This window comes from Stegodyphus dumicola, chromosome 9 (genome assembly GCF_044657685.1).
Source record: "Stegodyphus dumicola isolate Sdum_Otavi_A_Nest chromosome 9, ASM4465768v1".
In the NCBI taxonomy this organism is placed as follows: Eukaryota; Metazoa; Arthropoda; class Arachnida; order Araneae; family Eresidae; genus Stegodyphus; species Stegodyphus dumicola.
The window spans coordinates 114,385,981-114,408,355 of record NC_140776.1 but is presented as its reverse complement, the minus strand read 5'-3'; the positions used below and the strand labels follow the sequence as shown (position 1 = coordinate 114,408,355).

General features: G+C 31.9%; 1 protein-coding gene across 3 annotated transcripts in view; it reads left to right on the top strand.

The window, feature by feature from the left end:
- LOC118184467 (serine/threonine-protein phosphatase 4 regulatory subunit 4-like) overlaps positions 1-22,375 on the top strand; it is a 197,575-nt gene that overhangs the window by 122,854 nt on the left and 52,346 nt on the right. For all 3 annotated transcript variants that reach the window (XM_035354141.2, XM_035354139.2, XM_085823948.1), the window contains exons 17-18: positions 446-571; positions 17,236-17,402. In XM_035354141.2, coding sequence (XP_035210032.1) covers positions 446-571; positions 17,236-17,402 — 293 coding nt within the window. The remainder of the gene's footprint in view (positions 1-445; positions 572-17,235; positions 17,403-22,375) is intronic.

Genomic DNA, 22,375 nt, shown 5'->3' with positions numbered 1-22,375 from the left:
TTTGTATAATGTTTTTAATAAAGCTAATTTTTTTAAGAATAGTCCGGTTCTTTAATTGTAACACCTCATACAATTAGTTCTATTTATGGTGTCAAAAATATTCATATAAATATTTTTGAATTTTTCTTCAAATTGAAATTAATTTTACTTCTAGAATAATAATTAAAAATCATGGATTAAAAATATTGATAGATCTGTTGTATATTTTTATAACTTTTACTTAAGTAGAATAAGGTATTTAAAAAATTTTATTTTTCATGATAAATTATGCAAAGGTTATACCGAATTTCTCAGAGAAAAAATATTTTCCATATGTAATAGTTAATGTGTCAGAGAATATTTTAAAATTTTGTTTATAATTAAAATTTAAGACTGTGAATGAAACCTAATTTGTGAACTTTCACGGCATTATTTTTAATTAATGCTTAGTTTGTTCTTTATTCAGAGTTGTGCTATGGAAAAAGTTGCCATAAAAGAATGCTTTTCATACGAGTATGCGAACTGGTGATTGAACTTTTTTCTAAAGTATTTTTTAAACTTCATTTTTTCAAACCATTGCTCAGCTTATCAGGTAGGTGTTAATTATTAAATATTCTCTTTTTTGTATTTTTTAAGTATCTAATTATAGTGATTATATGCAAGTATATGTCAAACAATCCCAGTTGCTCAATTGAATCCTTTTGAGATTTTATAAAATTTCTATGAGATTTACAACATTTGAAATTATTTACCATTAATAAAGCTACACTGATTTTGTTGCATTACTCTATAGTATACAGTCAAAACTCGTTAATCCAGACACCCATAATCCGGACCTCAAAGCTACAAACTTTTTGCGCATACGTCAACGTATAATGCGTTGACGCATGCGCATAATACGTTTACATATGCGTGTTTAATGTATTACAGACGGTATAAGCTAAGATAAATTATCTATTTCAGTTATTGTTGCAGATTGCATTGTTCCTTAATTTTCGAATTGGATATGGCTTATTATTTTTTGCAGACTGTTAGAGCAATTTATGAAAGTAAGTTGGAACTTTTGATTATGTCAAATAGAATTTCCGATGCTGGAGCTGCCAAAGGATCAACAAAGGGAAAGCATGTTTCGATGTCCATCAAACAAAAAGTGGAATTGCTGCAAAAAATAGATAAAGTCTCCTTTGTTTCTCTAGCCATTCCGAAATCTGTTTATCAATTTCAGGCTGCTCTGCAGGAGGGGGGGGGGACTTCGCGGCGTGCAATGAATTGGAAGTTGATCTGTCAGCACTATCCTCATCTTCAGGGCAGATGTTTTTATTTTATTCGCTTAGAATTCCTCACTAAATGTAGTGTTTCATCTCGATGTACTCCGATGTAATTTAAATAAAGTTCCTCGTCATTATAAATATCACGAATACGCATCAAATAGTTTTCTGGTTGCAATTTTGTAATTTCAACTATGTGTAATGTATGCTTTACGCATGCGCGAGGTTGAAAGAGATGTTTAATAAAGTAAACAAATAAATATTAAGTTTTTTTTTCTTTTTTTGTAAATTTTGATACCTTTTAGATCATAATTGCTCTTTATTTCATAAATTACGGTTTCATATTTTTAATTTTGTAATTTCTGCATGCCATCTTACCAGATTTAAATTGATGATCTATAATCCGGAATCACCAAAGTCTCAACGGTTCTGGATTAAAGACTTTTGACTGTATATCTTTTCTGAACAGAACATTCAGTTAATTGTGTTTTACTGTATTTCCTCTTTTAATGTATGCTGTTTTCAAATGCATGGTAATCTGGGTCATAATCTGGGTATACATGAAAGTGAATTTTGAAAAAAATGAAATGCAAATGTGAAATTAGAAATGTGAATTTTGTGAAGAAAATTCTTGTTCACACAAATGGGCAAAAAGGCAATAAATTTATTTTATTTATTTTAAATGCATTTAACTTCTTTTTTTTTTCAGTTCAGCCAAAAGTTGACAGGTGTGTTATTTTTGAAATCTTCGGTTAGAATTCGATCACAGGAAATTTCTGTGAATTGTTTGAAATTTCAAGTAAATTTGAACAAAATGGAGTTCTAATCCAATTTTCTTTTTCATAATTTTCAGGAGTATATATGTTGAAATTATTTATCAATGAAAAACAACGATGTTTAATGTTGGATGCAAATTCTTGTTTTATTTTCAAATCATTTTCTATTAAAAAACTTTATAAAAGTGCTAAAAAGCTTAAAATATTTTTATCTAATTCTTTGATTATTAGCTCAAGTTTTTTATCATTAAATTTATTTTATTTCTGGTAAACAAATTAACACATTGTCTTTGAAATCTTAAGTTTAATTCATTTAACATTCCAAAAATATCATCTAAATATGCTAAACGCGCCAACCATAATGTACTAAATAAACATTTTTGCAATTCAAATTTTAAATCATATAGATGATTCAAAAAGATGATTTAAAACTTTGCCTCTGGATAACCACTTTAATTTGTAATGTAACAAAAGCATTTCATGTTTACTGCCCATCTCTTGGCATAAAATCATAAATATTCTTGAATTTAAAGCTCGGCTTTTAATTAAATTAACACTTTACCAACTGATCGCCTATTAATGAGCTTTTTATGGCCAACGCCTACGGATCGATAGTCTATTAATCAGTTTTTTATCGCCAATGTCTACCGACCAATAGTCTATTAATCTGCTTTTTTCGCCAACGCCTACCGACCGATAGCATATTAATCGGCCTTTTTTTCGGCAACACCTACAGACCGATAATCTATTAATCGGCTTTTTTCGCCAATGCCTACCGACCTATTAATTGCTTTTTTCTCGGGGCTACCTAAAAACAGCCTATCAATCGGTAGCCATGATGATAAACAATTGCCATTTGCTGTATCATCTGCATTTTATTATTAGTATTGAGGTACATTGCTCACTTGCGATGAGTGCGTTGCCTCCCAACATTTTCACACTGTTTTTAAAAAATTTACCGTTCACGATACGCGAAAAAAATGGTGTTGAAGAGTTTTATTTAGATGATTTATCAGACTGTCCTGACAGTTATTCAGAACAGGGAGAATCTGCAGCTGAGTGGCCGGTCAGAGGTGCGGATGCTATTGAACTGCTAGCAGTCAGTAAAGTGTTAACAATTCTGACAGCTTGATTCAAAATGATTTTCGGGTTTTCGGGAATTGTTTTGTCTACCAAAGCTTCATGATGAAATGAAGCATTGAGTAAGTTTAGTTTCAGGCGCGACTTTCTTGAGAAGTAACACCAGAATGTTTTCCTGTCAGTGCCCGACTTCCCTCACTGCATACGGTAATGCACTTAATCCAAGAAATATCATTCTCAGACATAAAATTGTAAATTACTGTGAAAATTTTATTTACGCTTGCTCTATCGTGAAGAGATTCACAAAATAAATGCTTTTTGTCAATTTGTTTATCTTCTTGAAAACTGAAAATCTAAAGTAATAATCTTGTCTAAAGTGATAATAATTAAACAAAGTTCAGTATATCAGTTCTTTCCTCCAACTGCAATGCGAAATACTCACAGTGCTTAATTTTTTGAATAATTGTCTCTTTTATGAAATTTTCCATTTCATGAATTCATCAACTTACTGTATCATTTGATAACAGAATATTATTAGGTTCATTGCATTCTTTTTTGATGAATAATGTTAAAATGCTACCTTTAGCTGCTGGTAATATAAGGTTTTCTCCAGTAGTGTGAGCCTGCACAGTCTTGGCAATTCTTAGGCTTACTAGATAACTTGCTTCCAAAACATTTTCACTTGAAGTAACAAACCTTTCATTATTTGTTAACTGTTTTTGAGTTCTGATAATTTCCTCTTGAATTATTCTTGAGATTTGCCCTTTAAACTGGCATGCTTAGATTCAAGATGTCTTTTAAGAAATGAAGGTTTCATACTTATTACATAATAGTTCTCATTGCATAATAGTTCACCGCACACAATATATTGAGGTTGAGGGAACATTTGATCTCCATTCCAAGTAAACCCAAATGATAACTTTTATTATATTTTTATTGTAAACAATTTTTATTTTCTTTTCAATATTCTTAATGCCAGTAGATTGTCCTGGATCCATGGCCTGTGAATCATCACTTTTCCTGCTGTTGGGGGAAACTGATTAGTAGTATCTTACAAACATTAAAAACAAATCTCTTCATTTGATGTACGAGGTACAGATGGCGTTGGCTGTTATCGAAGTAGGAAAAAGAAAAAGGGTTTTTCCCTTTCGAACTCGTGACGTGAACTGATTAAGACGTTTAATAACTTTAGAGGACAGTAAAATGTCCCGGAAATTGTTAAATAATGTATATATTTTAGTATTGTATTATTTTGTAGTGTAGATAGAATATAATTAGATAAATCAACTTCTTCGAGTTTTTATTCCGATTCAACATCGCACTACTCAGGTAAGTAATTAAGTTTTGTCTTTTGTTTTCTGGATTGCTCTGCATCTTGGATGAGTGAAAGAAATGTTTTTATTTTAATTGATGAGGCTATGTTTTATTAATAACATAAATTGGTGTCTCACGGAAGATGTTTTAAAGGAGTTCGCTCTTTAACCAGCCTGAAGGAACGATCTTTCTCACCTTACAAAACTTAATGAAATTTTTAAAGGCTGAAGTGGAGGGTGAGGAGAGAATAAAATTGGCATGTAATGGACTCGATGGTGTTAGTCGTAAAGAGGGATATCATGATAAAGCAAAGAGGGAAACAAAAGGTAAATTTAAGAAACAAACAAATGTTCCTACTGCCACAGGTTTTCTTACAACTAAAGAACATGCTTGTATTTTTTGTGGTAAAAATTGGTACAATGCACGTTCATTATCTTTTAATGAAGGGATTTCTAAAGTTAAGGAGAAAAAATGTTGTTTAAAATGCTTGGAACCAAATCATATGGCAAAGTTCTGTAAACAGTTTGTTAGGTGTTTTGCTTGTGGTAAATCACACTCAGTTATTTGGTGTTCAGACATTAATAATGAAACTGAACCTCCTACAGAAAAATCAGAAATAGACAATATACACACGACTACAGCCAGGCAAACTTGTACCGCTGACATAGCTTTAATGACTTTATTTGTAAGAGTAGCTGGTGTCAAGCCAGAACAGAAGCAAAGTTGCATAACAAATATCAGGTAAAATTATGTTCAGCCAGTCCACGTAAGTATTCAGATCTAGAATTTGAATTTTTAGATCAAGACATAATATGTGGGGATATACTTCGGGTACCCAAGGGTCCGATATTAAAAGAATTAAAACGAAACAACATTTGGTTGTCGGATTTGGGAGCAGATTGTCCAAAAATAGAAATGCTAATTGGTAGTGATATTTATGGAAAAATTTTCACAAGATCAGTTAAACAATTAAAAGGAGGACTAATAGCAGTCTGTACAAAACTTGGTTGGACAGTTTGTGGTGTATCGGACGAATTTGTTAATCACAAAAATAAAGATGCTTCCATTTTGTGTGCAAGTTTAGAGGGTCACGACTTTAAAATCTCCGATCTTTGGAGCTTAGAATTGATCGGAATATTAGATGCTCATCAGAATTAAACTAACGCTGCTGAGGAAGAAATTGCCCACGGAAAATTTTTAAACTCTCTTTCTAGAAACGAAGATGGTCGTTATTGTGTCGGATTACCTTGATTAGTATATAACGCAGAATTGCCCTCAAATCGTCATATAGCAGAAAAAGATTGTTTAGTGTCATCCGAAAACTCAAGTCTTTGCATAAATATAAAGAATATGATAGAATTTTTAATGAATCGATGGAGGAGGGTGTAATTGAAATAGTACCAGACAATCGACTGAATTCTAAGGGGCACTATTTACCGCATCACCAAGTATTTAAACCAGACAGTGTCTCGACTAAGATAAGACCTGTTTTTGACACATCATGTAAAGTTAATAGATCACCCTCCCTTAATGATTACTTAATAAAAGGACCAAATGTAATAGAAGAAATCCCTTGAATTTTGTTAAGATTTAGAGAAAAATGCATTGGCATAACCTCTGATATCCGGCGTGCATTTTTACAGATTGAATTACGGAAAGAAGATATGGACTTTTTAAGATTTTTATGGTGGGAGAAAGATAATGTTCTGAAGATTTTCTGCCATACAAGGGTAGTTTTTGGAGTAAAGTCCAGCCCTTTCCTATTAGGGGCGATTATTTCAGTTCATTTGGCACAAGTACCAAAGGAATAAAGTTCTATAGCTCAGAAATTAAATAAATCCTTTTATATTGATAATTGTGTGACTTCTGTTGATAACGAAATGGAGCTTGTGAATTTTGTGAAATATTCTACTGAAATATTACCTGAAGCAAAAATGGACTTACGTATGTGGACCTATGGCCCAGTAGAAAAAGACGTGGAATTAACCCAAAGTGCTTTGTGCACCGAGTCTACAATGGAGAATTCTGTACCAGTTTTAAGGATTATGTGGGACAGAAAAGAAGATAACCTTTATATTGAAATTAAGACTGTATTGGTTTTGGACAATTTATCTAAAAGGTAGGTTTTGTCATTAAAGCAGACAATGCTTGATCTTTTGGGTTTCTTCACGCCTGTTTTATTGCCTGCAAAGTTACAGCTACAGGAAATTTGGGTGATAAAAGCAGACTGGGATACTCCATTACCAGATAATATCAAAAGTAAATTTTCGAGGTGGTATAACAAATTACAAATTTTGAATAAGTTGAGAATACCGCGACGTATAGGTTTTGGATATAGAAGTTCCGGGACACTTCATGTATTTTGGGATGCTAGTCAGCATGCTTATGCCACAGTAATATTTTTGAGATGCGAAACTAAAAAAGAAACATTAGTCATTTTGGAATTCTGGTCTGTAGTGTTGTTTAAAGTGAATGTGGGTTCTGAGAGTGATCAGTATTCAGTTGTTATGGCTCAAATGCATCATTTAAGTGAAGGTCAAAGTGCTGAATAATTGGTAGAATTGAGGAAAGTCAAACACAAGCGCCCAAGATTTGAATATTCCTCAAAGTGTCATATCAAGAGCTTGGAGCTGCTTTTCAAGTATTGGATCAGTTGATAGACAGCATGATCAAGGGTGACCAAGAGCAAAAACTGTGTCATAAGATCATTTTCTGTCGCTGTCAAATCAAAGAAACCATGAAGCGACTGCAAGAGATTTGGTTTTTAGAGCTTCAGGCTGCCACAGGATTTCGACTTAGGCGCTCTACTGCTGCACGAAGACTTAATGAGGTTGGATTATATGAGAGAAAACCAATGGTTTGAGTCTCACTCACTTCAGTTTCCAGAGGGGCCCGTTTAAACTGGTGCCGTTATCATGTTCAATGGAGCCAAGACTACTGGGCCTGAGCATTATTTACTGACGAGTTTAGATATAGTCTGTGAATTGACTTATTCTATTTACCGTTGATAGCTATATATCACAATAAAATAACTCCACACACATTACACAGTTTCAATACATTTATTTTCCATAGCGACTTTCAGGCGCTAGGTTTCCCCTTACGGCGTAATATATAAATCGCAGCTTCGAATGTACCACAAAATCAAGTTTCTCACAGAATACATTTCAGTGCCAATTCCGCCAAGATTCCGCTCTGGCGCCAAGCATTTCTCAGCTAATACAAAACATTCCTGGCGTTGAAATTAACAATTTCAAGCTATTATTTCAATAAATGTAAATATAAAGGCACTACAATAAATTACTTCACAATAACAAATTACAATAATGAAAAATATACATTCAAATTATTACAACAAATACCAGTTTATAATAGAAATAAACCATCATTCTACAGGAAGTATACATATATCTCGAACATTTCGTTTCAGCAAATGCTGATTAGGCAATTTTACAGTTACTACTCTTATTTTGTTATCCCTACCATGAAAAACCTCAGCTATTCTCCCCACTAGCCATTTGGTTGAAGGCAAATTTTCATCTTTTATTAATACAAGAGTTCCCAACTGAACGTCATCCTTTAAAATTTTCCACTTGTGACGTTCTTGTAAATTATTCAGATAATCACGTTTCCATAATTTCCAAATTTTTTGTGTATACTTAGTGATTCTTTGCCATTTAGAAAGTCTGTTCTCATTTATGTTGGATAAATCTGGCTCAGCTAGAGTTGTGATAGGGTCTACCAACCAAAAAGTGACCTGGGGTCAAAGTTTCAGAATTATTGTAATCAGCTGAAATTGGAGTAAGAGGTCTTGAGTTCAATACTCCTTCAGTTTCAGTTAAAACAGTTAAAAATTCTTCTAAAGTTAAACACTGATTACCAATAACTCTCTTTAAATGACTCTTAAATGATTTAACCCCGGCCTCCCAAATTCCGCCGAAATTTGGCGACTTTGAAGGAATAAATTTCCACTCTATACCTTCAGTGGTATAAAAACTCGCTAAATTCTCATCTGGACACTCAACCAATTTTTGCATTTTTTTTTTTTTTTTTAGTTCTACACTAGTACCAATAAAGGTTTTAGAATTTTCACTCATTATTCCAGTACATTTTCCCCTTCTAGAGAAAAAACGTTTTAAGCTTGAAATAAAAGATTGGCTAGTTTGGTCTGTCACAAAGTCTAAGTGTATGGCTTTTGTACTCATATATACATATACTACGACATAAATTTTGTTCAAAACTCACGTTGATTCTTAAACTTTATTGCAAATGAGTCGCAGAAATCAACACCAGTTATGTTAAATGGGTATGATGGTGTGACACGCTCTTTGGGCAACTCGGCCATTATTTGTTGAACTGTGATAGGTTTGTTCTTGAAACATGTCGCACATCTGTAGATGATCTTTCGACAATTATTTCTGCCATTGAGCGGCCAGAACCTTTGTCTTACCTGATGTAACAGTGATTGTGATCCTAAATGAACAAATGAAAATGCTCTCAAATAATAGTAGTTAAACCATGTTTACTAGGTAAAACTATAGGGTGTTTACTATTAGCGGGTAGGTCCGAATAGGACAATCGTTCGCCCACTCTAATTAGCCCCATGTTATCAAGAAACACATTCAGTGATGCTAATTTACTTTTGAGGTTTACACACTTACCTCTTTTTAATTGATTTATTTCTTCTAGAAACTCACTTTTCTGGGCCTATAATAAAATATACACCTCAGCATCCTTTATCTCTTCTAAAGTAAGTACTCCGTACCTCCTTACTGAGGGTTCTTAAGATTATGGATAAACCTGAAAATGAAACTTACAATATGAATAAGTTTAGTATAATTAGAAGACAAATTAAGAATATCATTAAAGAGGTTTGGTTCATTACATGCAATTAAAACTAAGTTAGAATCGTTATGCAGTTCATTGTCCCCTTTAAGTTCATTTGGACACACTTCTTCAACTACCTCAATTGATAAGTGTTGATGAGGAATCTCTGAGCATGTTAGAAAGTAACAGCATGACCACCATTTGGAACAGTTCACAAGAAAGTCAATTTGAACACCATGCGTCATAACATCTGCTGGGTTCTCTTTTGTTGAACAATAGAACCACTCTGTCGGCTGTGTTAACTTCCTAATCTCGTTAACTCTGTTGGCTATGAAAGATTTCCATTTGGTATTGGTACCTTTAATCCAGCATAGCACTATTTTGGCATCAGTCCAATAAAATATTCTCGAGGATTTCTTTTGATCGAGCAATTTTTTCACTCCAGAACCTAAATGCGCTGCTAGTAATGCACCAAGTAATTCAAGACGAGGTAACATAATTCTTTTCACAGGTACAACACGACATTTTGATGCGACGAAACTCGCAGAAATTTCTTCTTGTTTATGCAGTTTTACGTAGACAACAGTACCGTACGCCCTCTGACTGGCATCTGAAAAGCAATGGATCTCTATGGAATCGGCTTCGGGATTCAAAATGAATCTTGGAACTGCAATTTTACTTAGATGATGACATTCACAGCACCACTTTGCCCACTCTTGACAGATATCTGTAGGTAGTTCATCATCCCATGTCAATTTTCGAACCCAAAGTTCTTGTAGCAAGAATTTAAGTCTAACAGTAAATGGAGTTATTAACCCAAAGGGATCAAAAGTCTTCTCGGCAGTTTTCAAGATGAACCGTTTCGTATTACACTTATTCTTAAGGAATTCCATCAAACTGTCTGTGTCTATACTCAGACTGTATTCATTAGTATCCCAAGATATTCCCAAGATCTTAAGTGTCTCGTTTAAGTCATTGATTTTATGTGGATGGATCTCAAAATCTTCTTTTTCCCATTTTCTCATCAGCTCAGGATCATTGGATACCCATTTACGCAATTTCATATTTGCTGCACTCATAATTTGTTTAGCTTTACGCGATAAGCTTAGAGTCTTATCTATACTGTCCTGTCCAGTAATAAAATCATCAACATAAACACAAGAATTCAATATTTTAAATACACCTGGCTGCTCATCTTGATATTTTCTAATGTGTTCTTTAATTGTTGCAGCCAACAAAAACAGACTTGACTTAATCCCAAAATTTACGCGCTTGAATCTATATGTCGCTAGTTTTAGATCATTTAATTGTGTGTTTTCCTCAAACAGGAATCGCACTACGTCTTGATCCCTTTCTGCCGAAGCAATCTGCAAAAATGCTTGTTCTAAATCCGCTGAAATTGCAACTTTATTTAATTGGAAATTAATTAGCAGATGGAACATATTAGGATTTAAATTTGTCCCTGTCCATAGACAATCGTTCAGTGATAGCTGCCCGAACTCATGTGAGCTGCCATCAAACACTATTCTAGTCTTTGTTGAAGCACTGGTTTCTCTAAATACCGGTTGGTGTGGCAGGTAAAATACTGGTTTACCGATAGGTATATTTCCATCTGACACTCTCTCAACGATACCTTGCTTGAGATAATCATCTAATATTTCACTATATGTAGAAAACAGTGTTTTGTCATAATTCATTTGCTTTGCAAGGGTTTTTAATTTATTTTCCGCTACTCGGTAATTATAAGCTAATTCCCTCCAGTCCCTTTTCCAAGGTAAAGTAACCTCGTAGCGACCAGCTTTAAAACAAACTGTCTTATTAAATATTTCCAATGCTTTGTCTTCCTCATGACAATAAGGATCATCTTTAATTCCTAATGATTCTAATTCGAAATACATTTTCAATTCACTCTCTGAATTATCATTTATTAACCCACAATACGATAAATTATTTCTCCGTGAATCATTTATATTTCCACTAACTATATATCCAAACACACTATTTTGTAATATCAAGCCTGTATTAGGAACATAGATTTTACCAGCTCGTAACATATCATAAAAAACTTCCGCGCCGAGCAGCAGGTTTACTTTCTCTGGTTTATAAAATTCCGGATCCGCTAAATTCACCTTCTCAGGAATCGCAAGGTTACTAACATCGATAAACTTTGCGGTAGTTAAACCTGCTATTTTTGGAATTACCAAAAACCTCTAGTTTCCTTTTATACGTTTGTTCATGATTACAGATAAGGGCAACTGCTTTTCTTTTTATTGTAGTTGAAATACCTGATATACTGCAAACTGAAATATTTGTCTTTTCCCTTTTTAAATTAAGTATATCCGCTAATTCAGTGGTACAAAAACAAGAAACACTTCCACTATCACATAACGCTTTCACCTTAATTAAAGTTCTATCATTAGTCTCGATGAATACAATGGCAGTAGATAAAATAACGTTTTTCCCACTATTAGTACCCATAACGGCTGTAAAGGTTTCGTTTTGAGTTTTAGCTTGAAATGCAGGTGCATGTACATTTAAAGCATTGCTGTTTTGATCACCCAACTCCTGATCTAAAGTGTCTGCTCTTTCTACTGTGGTGCCAACGGAATTATTTTCGTTTTGATAGCACAAGAGAAAGCTATGTTTTTTCTTACACTTTTTGCACAAGTAATTAGAACGGCAATTTCTCACACTGTGCAAATGAAAACAACAAAAACATAAATTCTGTTTTTTCACAAATTCTACCCTTTCTTTTACACTTTAATTTCTGAAATTTAGGACAATTAAAAAACTTGTGATTGCTCAAATTACATAACCTACATGAATTCCGTGTATGTTTTTAATTTGCATTAGAAACAACAGCGGTAACTCTATGTGTAACTTTTTTTGTGTTAATCACACTATTTGAAGCGTTGAGAGTTCTTGTATAATCTTTAAGAAATTCTATAAGATCTGTTAAATTAGGCAAATTCTCTTTCTCTAATTTTCTTTCCCACCATATTTTGGTGTTAGGATCTAATTTTTGCCCTAAAATGTATGCAAATACATTGGAAGAAAAACCGTTAACACTCTGATTTAAAACTTCTTATGATCTCACGCATTCATTTGTAATGTCAATTGGGTTTAATATTGCTGACGCAGACTCATTTTGCATAGGATGCATATTCATAAATCGTCTCAGATGAGCATACACTTGTTCACGGTGATTAGAGAACCTTTCTTCTAGTAATGAAAAGGCTAATTTATAATTAGAGTCAACTATGGATATTGACTGCACAATACGATAAGCATCTCCTCTTAGCGCAGATTTTAAGTACTGTAATTTGACGTCATCTGTTAAATTAGGATTTGAATCAACACTGGCTAAAAAGATATCTTTAAATGAAAGCCACTCATGTAAGTTACCTGAAAACATTGGCAAATTAATTTTGGGTAATTTAAAATTGTTCTCAGTATTCGTGCAAACCGAAGGCTCAGATTTAATTTCTTTGGAAAGTTTAGCTAATTTACGATTTAATTTGACTTCTACATCTAAGAGAATATCGTCAATCTCTTCTTTCTCTTTTACATAAGCATAAATACTTTCTTTCGTACATAACCCGAACAAAGAATCGAAATTAGAATTTATTTCTGTCTCAAACACTTTATTCTTTAGTACTTCCAAGTCAATTCCTTGGACATTTTCGTCCGCAAACTTTTGTTTTAATTTTGTTAACTGTGTTTTCAATGTACGTTTTTTCGCTAATATCTCCTTTAGTGACATTTTAATTAGCAAAAGTCAATAAACAAATAAAGAGCTTCAAAAAGGAGAAGGGTACCTACCCTTTTGTTCCTACAGAACTTCAATCTGGAAGTATCCTATGTAATTCTTCATTTCACAAACTGAAAGTAATATCACAGTCTCATAAACTTCATTAGCTGTTCTGGCTCTGATCAGCCACAAATCTTGAATTGACTTATTCTGTTTACCGTCGATAGCTATGTATCATAATAAAATAACTCCACACACATTACACAGTTTCAATACATTTATTTTCCATAGCGACTCTCAGGCGCTAGGTTTCCCCTTACAGCGTAACATATAAATCGCAACTTCGAATGTACCACAAAATCAAGTTTCTCACAGAATACATTTCAGTGCCAATTCCGGCGGCGCATGCGCCATTAGCCAAGATTCCGCTCTGGCACCAAGCATTTCTCAGCTAATACAAAACAGTCTAAACAGTGATTTTAGACATTCCTGGAGAGAGTAAGGAATCATGACAAATGGCCACACCTAGCTGCATATCTTTCAGGAAGGTTCTGTAACTACTCAAAGATATGTGGACAAGATATTGGAACCCCAAGTTAGACTGTTTAGGGGTGCTGTTGCCCTGCGTTTTTGATAATGTATGACAATGCTGGAGGTCATTAAGCATATATGTGGTGTCAGAATACTTTCAAACAGAAGATATCACAATAATGGATTGGCCACCTTACTCACCTGACTTGAATCCAATTGAGCATGTATGGGATACCTTCGGGTGCAGAATTCAGCACACCAAATTTCTCCCTAAACCCTTCAAGAGCTGAAAAGTGCAGGTTTAGAAGCCTGGCATGCAGTTCTACAAGATTTGATCAACACTCTGGTAAAGTTAATGAAATCAAGATGTGAGGTATGCATATCTGTCCAATGTGACTATCCACCATATTAATGAAAAACATTTTTCCACAAGAAGTGACTTCATTTTTCCATCATTTTCCAATTTCGATAAATTTAGTTTTAATTTCAATATTTTGTGAAACATCAACTGCCAAACGTTGTAATTTATGTTAACTAATGATTTTGTAAAAATTTCTTTTAATATTTTTTCATTAAAAATCAGTTAAGTTTTATTTCTGTCATTATCCTGTAATTTTGATGATTAGTGTAATTTCCAACCTGATTGGTTTAGGGATGATACTACCAGTTGAAAAAAAGTTATGGTTTGCATGTAGCTATCCTTTTGATCACAATATGCATTTCAGTTTTAGTAAAAGGGTTAATTATAAGGTAGAGTTTTTTTAATTAAATGTGAAGTATATATTTTTGTTTTTAAATTAAATAGAATTTAGAGTAGAGCAACCTTGGCAAGAGAAAACAATGTTGGTGCAATTCATGTTCAAGAAAATGTAATTTGTTTTAAAATGTTATAAACATCCATGAAAACAAAATTGACTATGGTGAACAATAAATTGGCTATTCGTTCAGTAACAGTGCAACACAAGTTATTCATTGTGTACATTGGTATAAATTTGTATTTATTGAAGTATTTACATAATACTGAGTTTCTCAGCAGTTTATTTAAAATAACATAATTCAGCAAAATTTACTGTATTTAATGCAATTATGTAAGCAATTTATTTAAAATAATAATGTATATAAACATGCCAAAAAAATTCCATTTCTTATTATTCAATTTAATTTTAATTATATCCATTTGTATATTTTTATTATTTTTATATTTCAATACAATTTTGTTAGCAATTTATTTAGGAAAAACAACATATATAAACATTCAAGAAAATTTATTTTTGATATTCTTTCTGATGGATATTCTTTCTTTCTGATTCTACATATATAAACATGCCAGAAAATTCAGTTTCTTATTATTCAATTTTTTATTCAATTTAATTTTAATTATATCCATTTGTATGTTTTTATTATTTTTTATATTTCAATACAATTTTGTTAGTAATTTATTTAGGAAAAACAACATAAATAAACATTCAAGAAAATTTATTTTTGATATTCTTTCTGATGGCCATAGTTCAGCAGTTGCTGTTAATAATGTCTCAGACATCTTCTTATGGCTTCATTTTCCATTGATGGAAGACTTAAAAATAGAAAAGTAATGAATATTTTATACAGTACAAAGTCCAAAATCCGGACGTCCATTATCCGGAATGATGTAAAATACAGACCTCAAAACCACCAACGATGTTTTGCTCATAGGCTTTACGCATGCGCATTTGATTCCCCCCTCCATGCATAATAAAACATCTGGAGAGTCCCGATTGTTAATTTCACTTCAAAACTAAATAAAATACCTTTCTATTGAAAAAACAATCATTTTAGCATAAATTTGTATGATCAGTAATTTGGCTCCATTGCTGAGTATCTGCTTGGCACACATCTCAAACCGAAGCATTCCACATAGATACATCCTTGATTTGACGCCAGCCTGACGAATCATTATTTATTGTACTTTCCTTTCATCACTGCATTTTTATCAAAACATGACAACTTGAGTAATGACTCATATAGCAACGCCTACACAATTTTTTTATGTTAGTCATTCAATAATAAAGGAGTATGGTAACCTTTTATGTTGATATTATGCTTGGTGATGATTACAGATTTAAGTTAAGTGCGCTAAAAAATGTTGACGAGGAAAAATTTACCAAAAATTCCTAATAGATTTTGTTGGTGATACTCATAGACCCAAAGATTACATTTAGGGCTATTTGAATTAAGAATAACTGATTTGTTATTCACATAAACCCAGAACCAGCACCAGGGCTTGTATGGCCGCACCGAGTCGCAGAATTTAGGACTCGCAGAGGCAGTAAGATATCTAGCGCTGGCCCTCAATAAGGTTTAAATATATGGTGGGAATTTATGTATTCAAAACTCTGATAAGCCTTAAGCATGTGCGAGAAATAGACATAAGTATAATAAATAACTAATACAATTCAGGCTTAATTGTCTCAGTGCACAATAGAAGCAAGATAAAATTTTACAAAACAACTTATCGTTAATCGCCAAGCTCATGATGCATAGCCAAATATCTATAGTGAAGGATAACTAAATTTGATGATGATAGCCGCTAATTTTAAAGGTTTTCAGATAACGCCAAAGTTGAAATTCTCCAATTAACGGATTTGTGAAGAAATGTGGAGAAGCGGTAATAAATGAAGAATAATAGAAAAGAAGTTTTTCATTATGATGACAATGCTTCTCAATCATCAATCAATTAATGAATGGTGAAATCTGTAGTATGGTTCAAGATCCAGAAATTATCACTACCGATAGTGAAGAAAGTGACAGAGAATTTACTGAAAATGAGGAAATTTTGATTGACAACTTAGTCGGAATTCTCTAAACAGCAGTTACAGGACTTCAGCAATGTAACTGAACAAGAGATTATGTCTGTCTACAAAATTAAAGAGAAAGTATTAGCACAAAAAACAAAGCAACATAAAAAACGTACATTGAAAGAAATGTTTAATAAGATAAATAAATATATATTAAGCTTTTTTTGTAAATTTTGATTTTTTTGATTTGATCATAAATACTTCATTATTTCATAAATCACGATTTCATATTTTTAATTTTATAATTTCTACAGGCTATCTTATTAGATTTAAACTAATGATCTAATGTCCGAAAAAATCCCGAATCGCTGAAGTCCCGACGTGTCCGGATTTTGGACTTTGTACTGTAATGAGAAACCATTATATTTACAGAGCCCAATTACATAAACCAGTTATATCATTAACTGTTTGCTTCATGCACAGTAGAGTTGAACAATCTTCTCCAGAACTGTTTCAAAGAATCAATTCACTTTGCTGAGCAAATTTATTCCAATTCAAGGAAACAGAGTTGTAGCTTTTTTATAGTTCGTGGACAGCTCTTGTTGAAAGCAGGTCAGGAATAAAGATTTGCAGTTTGACTCACAAAACAGGAATGGATCTTTTGTTGGAAGTATACCTAGAAAGTTCTATTTTCATTTTAGGGAAGAAAAGAATGGTTTTGTCCTCTGTTAAAAGTGAACTTTAATTTTTATCATTTCCCAATTTATTGAAAATTTTCCTTCTAGGATTTTATTGTTAGTTCTGTGTAGAAAGAAGAGTTTTGAGAATCTCTAATATTAGATTTCTGATTTATCACATCTTTGAAAATGTTTGCATGTAGTTTTTTTTTTTTTTTTTTTTTTTTTTTTTTTTTTTTTTTTTTCCCCTTCCTTTAGTTGATCCCGTGCCCAACATTCGTCTCCGTTTGTGTACAATTTTACCTAGATTGAAAGGACTGATAAAATTGCCAAAAGATAGCTTGTTACTGCAGCAACTGGAATCCTGTGTCAAAACATTAATGACTGATGAAAAAGACAAGGATGTTTCCTTCGCTGTAAGCAAGGTGAGATTTTAAGGGTCATATTACATGCATACAACTATATAAGCTTTCTTTTATTCAAATTTAATCTGTCCATTTTTTAAAAAAATTCTAAAGTTACTACAGTCAACTCCCAATTAATCTGGCCTTGTTTAAAAAAAAAAAAAAAAAAAAAAAAAAAAGATTAATTTGTTTATTATGAAATAGTGAAAAATTTCTGTCAAAATAAATAAAAAAAAAAAAAATTGTTTTTTGAAAAAGAACTCGATGGGAAATACAGAAAGAAGAAGAAAATGTGTAGGATAACAGCAGTGGTCGTAGATGATGTCATGTTTTATTCAAAGCAGTACATAATTTAATTACGTATAGTCTGAAGTATAAACATTAAAAGTAATTTGAAATCATCCATTAAAAATATATTGCTAAATTGTAAAAATTAATTAAGTGCACAGTCATTAATCATCTGCTTCCTGTTGAATCCCGTGTTCCTAAATAAGATTAATATAAACAGTGTTGTTCTTTCTGTTTTGAAATGCCTTTTTTATTTATTTATTTTATTTTGAATGCTGATTAATTTTCGTAACCAAATGAAATTATTCTCCAAATTAACCCTCTAAGCAGCAAGGCCGTATATACGCAGCCTAGAATATTTTTTGTGATATCTGTAAGAACGTATACACGCATATTAAAATATCGCAAAGAAATTAAGGCAATATATCAAAGGAACACAAATCCAGGTGTGTAATACTAAGAGAGTTTTTACATTAAAATCAAAAAAATAAGTTGTTCTTATAGTAGGTTTGAGAAATTTGTGCTTTCTTAGCGAAACCCTGGCCACTCAGAGGTTATACTGCTTAAAAATGCAGGTAAACTGTTATAGATATTTTCTTTTAATAATAATATGGGTTATTTATTCCTCTTTTCTGTCCCTCCTCAAACTGCTGTCACTGTCAGATTAACCATGATTGTATTAAACATGGATGTCAAGCTCAGTATTACTCCAGTTAATCGAGAGTCCATTTTAATTTAGTTTTTATATACATTTTAATTTTTCATTTAACCTTTAATTATTATAATATATTATGGTTCACTAATTCAAAAGTTTTATTAATTTAGATATACAAATCTTAACTGGCATGCTGTATATATTTTTGTAACAAGCCTTAATTTTTAATGCTTTGATACAAAAAAGAAGTACTTACATAGTACCACAACCACTATAACGCAATTTGGTGATTGTTTATAGTAAAAAAAGAATGATGACTTATAACTGAAATGAAATATTTATGACTTACAGATATAGTATTATGCACATATTTGACATTTTAATTAAATATTTATCCTGAAAATTAATCAATAAATTTGTGGGAAGTTTTGTTTTTGGTCATTTTTCCCAGGGGAAATTTTGTGGTTGCTTTAAGAATTGATACGAAATAATTCTTCCCTTTGGCGATTTTGTATCCGAAATTTCTTCCACTGCAAGTAAATCCCACAAGTGTGTATTTTAAAATAGAATTTCATATAAACATGTCACAGTATATCTATAAAAATTGTTGGAACTTAGAACACAGATAACACATACAAAAATGTCAATATTCCTTGTTAAAATTTTTTTAAATGTTATGTAGATTCAGAAAATATTGCCATTCTGCGAGGTAGTTGTGCTAATCTGTAACTACCAAAAAAGATTTGAAATATTTTACCTCCATGTTTGGTTATGTTTCATATATTGTTCTAGATATTAATTTATTGATTAAATGATAAAACCCATGCATTCAAACAAAAGACTTAGCAAAAAAATTGGATTCATGGAAAAAAAGACTTAACAAATAAAAGTGCATGGTTTCGTTTATTTGACTATGGCAAAGCACTTGAGGGCTATCTGACTAAGAGGAGGGATGCCTTTGTAAAGGATTTTCCAATGGAAACTAGCTCATAAAGATGTTACATAAGTGGAAAACTATAAAAATGACCATGCAGTCCAGTTTGTTTGCCAGGATTCAAACCCCAGACTGAATGAACATCAATTTATTATATTGGTTCAAACAAGTAATTTTTATTAAGTGTAGAATGTGTTTATGATTGTGACTGTAAACTGAGTATTTAAGTCAGGCTGAACTGTTTTGATGAGTTTGGGGTTTTAAAAATATATCTACTCTGATTAAATATTAATCCTTTCTCATAGGCCTAGTAGCATGATAAGTTTTTAAGCAGTGTGAGCTATTCTGTTTTCTGATTAAATGTTGTGTTATTTCTGTGATAAGTATAAGAACATTTAAACATGAAAAAACAGGAATTCCCATAATGTAAATTAAGCATGCAGTCTAGTAGATTTGAAATTCTGGCAGCCTCTCTTTCTTCAGCTGCAGATGTAAAAATATAATGAACAAAAACATGCTATTTTGACGTGTATGCAGAAGAGCCATCATGGTGAACTAAGGAATATTGTTGCAGAATTCAGTTGCCTTTGAAATGTAATTTTTGAAAATTCATCCAAAAAATATTTTGTCTTTTACCATACTGCAGTATTATACTAAGTCCAAAATTTAGCACTGGATACATGCAACACTATGGGGATTTTTTAATGGTTTATTGGAAAAGCTTTGTTATGGTATTTATTCTCTTCTATCTTATATTTTTAAGTTTCTAAGATTTCATATTCTTAGTTTTATTATCTTAACTCGGTAGTCTTCAAACTTTGTTGACTCTCAAAACCCTTAAAAGCATAAGGGTTTTTGGGGGGTAAATCATAAAAATAAATAAATAAATAAATAAAATAAAAAATATTGTGATTTTTTGTCGCAAATTTTTAAGATAAAATTAATGTAATTTACTCATTTATTCAGGGTTCGCATGGTCCCTAAGAGTCCTTACGTTTTTTGGATTCGAATTTTGGTCCTTGAAAGTCCTTAATTACGGCCAAAATCGGTAGATGGTCCTTAATTTTAATCATCTGAATTTTCTGTCTGTTTTTCCCACTGCCATATTGAGTGTGAATTAGCATATTATAGAAATATTTTTGACAATTCACTGACAAATATGGTTATCTTTTGAATGGGTGAATGGTTCATGGGTTATAATTTTTTCCTATATCTAATATAAATGGCAGGGTACTCGAGTTTCTAGGCAAGAAGTAAAACATAAGCATTTTGAAACTATTTCATTTTTTTTTCTAATTTAATTAGACAGTTTATTCAATTCCCATTTGCTATAGCTTTTTTTATTAATGGTCCTTAAAAGTACTTAATTCCCATGTGCAGAAATGTGTACGAACCCTGTAATAGCATTTATTCATGCTCCAGGCCTTATATTTAGTAACAAGAGTGTGCTTGCATTTTTTTAAACAAACTGTCAAGATCTGTTTCTATTGATGTTATCTGCAGTCATATTTTTTATTCTTTATTTGGTTTGTTTGTATATTTTGTTTTTGTTGCCACATACATTGAGAAAGATTTTTCACTTGAATACATTGTTCTGAATGGCATTAAAATGTTTGTAGTTGAGTGAAAAATGTCTCGCTATTCTGCATGAAACTACAACCAAACATTTATGAGCTTCTCTTACTTAAATTTAGATTTTAAGGTCAGATCTGTTGATATGTCATTAAGTTGCTCCATTTCTTTCACTAGCAAGCCTTCTGATTTATTGTATTACTCAAACGAATTTTTATCTGGTCACACTTAGTTACTTCTGGGAAATATTCTTTTATAGTTTCTTCAATTGAAAAACATGCTCCATTGTATCATTATTAACACTGTCATCTAAATTCAATTCATATTCCATTAGACAACTATTTAGTTTTCCCAAACATTGCACGTGTTAAGTTGTAAAATTAATCTATGACTAAATGCATCTTCATATTTTTTAGTTAATAAATGCTAGTCAACTAATGTAAGTACTTTATAATATTCTTTTCAAATTTTTATCTCGACTCATAGAACTGTGGTTTCCCTGGAGAACAGAGATTGAAGACCCCACTGCCTTAACTTAATCAGATTTCTTATATTCATTTCGGATTCTGCATTAAACTATTTACATTCATATGTACTGAATTTAATATTTTAGTAAATTTTATTAATGTGATGTATCATAATTTTGGGTAGATAAGCTGCCTTTCCTCGAATTTCATTAGTGGTATATTTCTCATTTAATTCAGTTCTCACTTTGCATCAAGGCAAAAATACATAAAAACTCAAAACATCATCATTAAAAATGTGTACAATGCAGAAAATGTAAAACACCGAATACAGTTAAAAGCAGTTGAAAAAAAAAAAACAAATTTTACGGTTAAAATTATTAGTGTTTCTACCCCAAAACAAGCAATTCAGCCAGCGAGCAGGAAAACAAAGTTTTCGGTGTACAAAATTTAAAGTTTATTTTACTGCACACGGCAAAATCACACTGTAGTTGGTGCACAAACTGACTTAATTCACCATTTTAATAAGAATTTCTAATGTAAGAATGGTGGCCTCATTAGACTTAATACCACTAAAACAACTCTTAAATTGCTGATAATTCTACAACTATCGCGTGCAGTTTAACTAAAGGCATAAAAACCTTAATTCGAACATAACATAATTCAATCACTTTTAAAGCATAAAATGCACAAATTTCTACTAAATTTATATTGGGAGATAATATAATTAATATTTCTTTAGTAAATTAATTACATATATATATAATATGTGTGTGTGTGTAATATTTAACAAAATACGATACCTGCTTTAAGAATTGGTAACCTTAAAATTAACGATTCTAGATTTTATGCTGTCCCAGTAAATTCATCTGTTCTCCCAAATTCGATATCTAACGCCACTTGCAAAAGTACATAACGCCACTTGCAAAAGGATACTAACAATAAAATTAACCAATCATAGCTTAGCACCAATCTATTATAAATAGTTTTCCACACCTATCTAGTATAAATAGCTATTAACTGCTTAGTCTCGCTCTCTCTTTCACTTTTTCGCCTGCCTGCTGGCAGTGTGTCGCCCAGT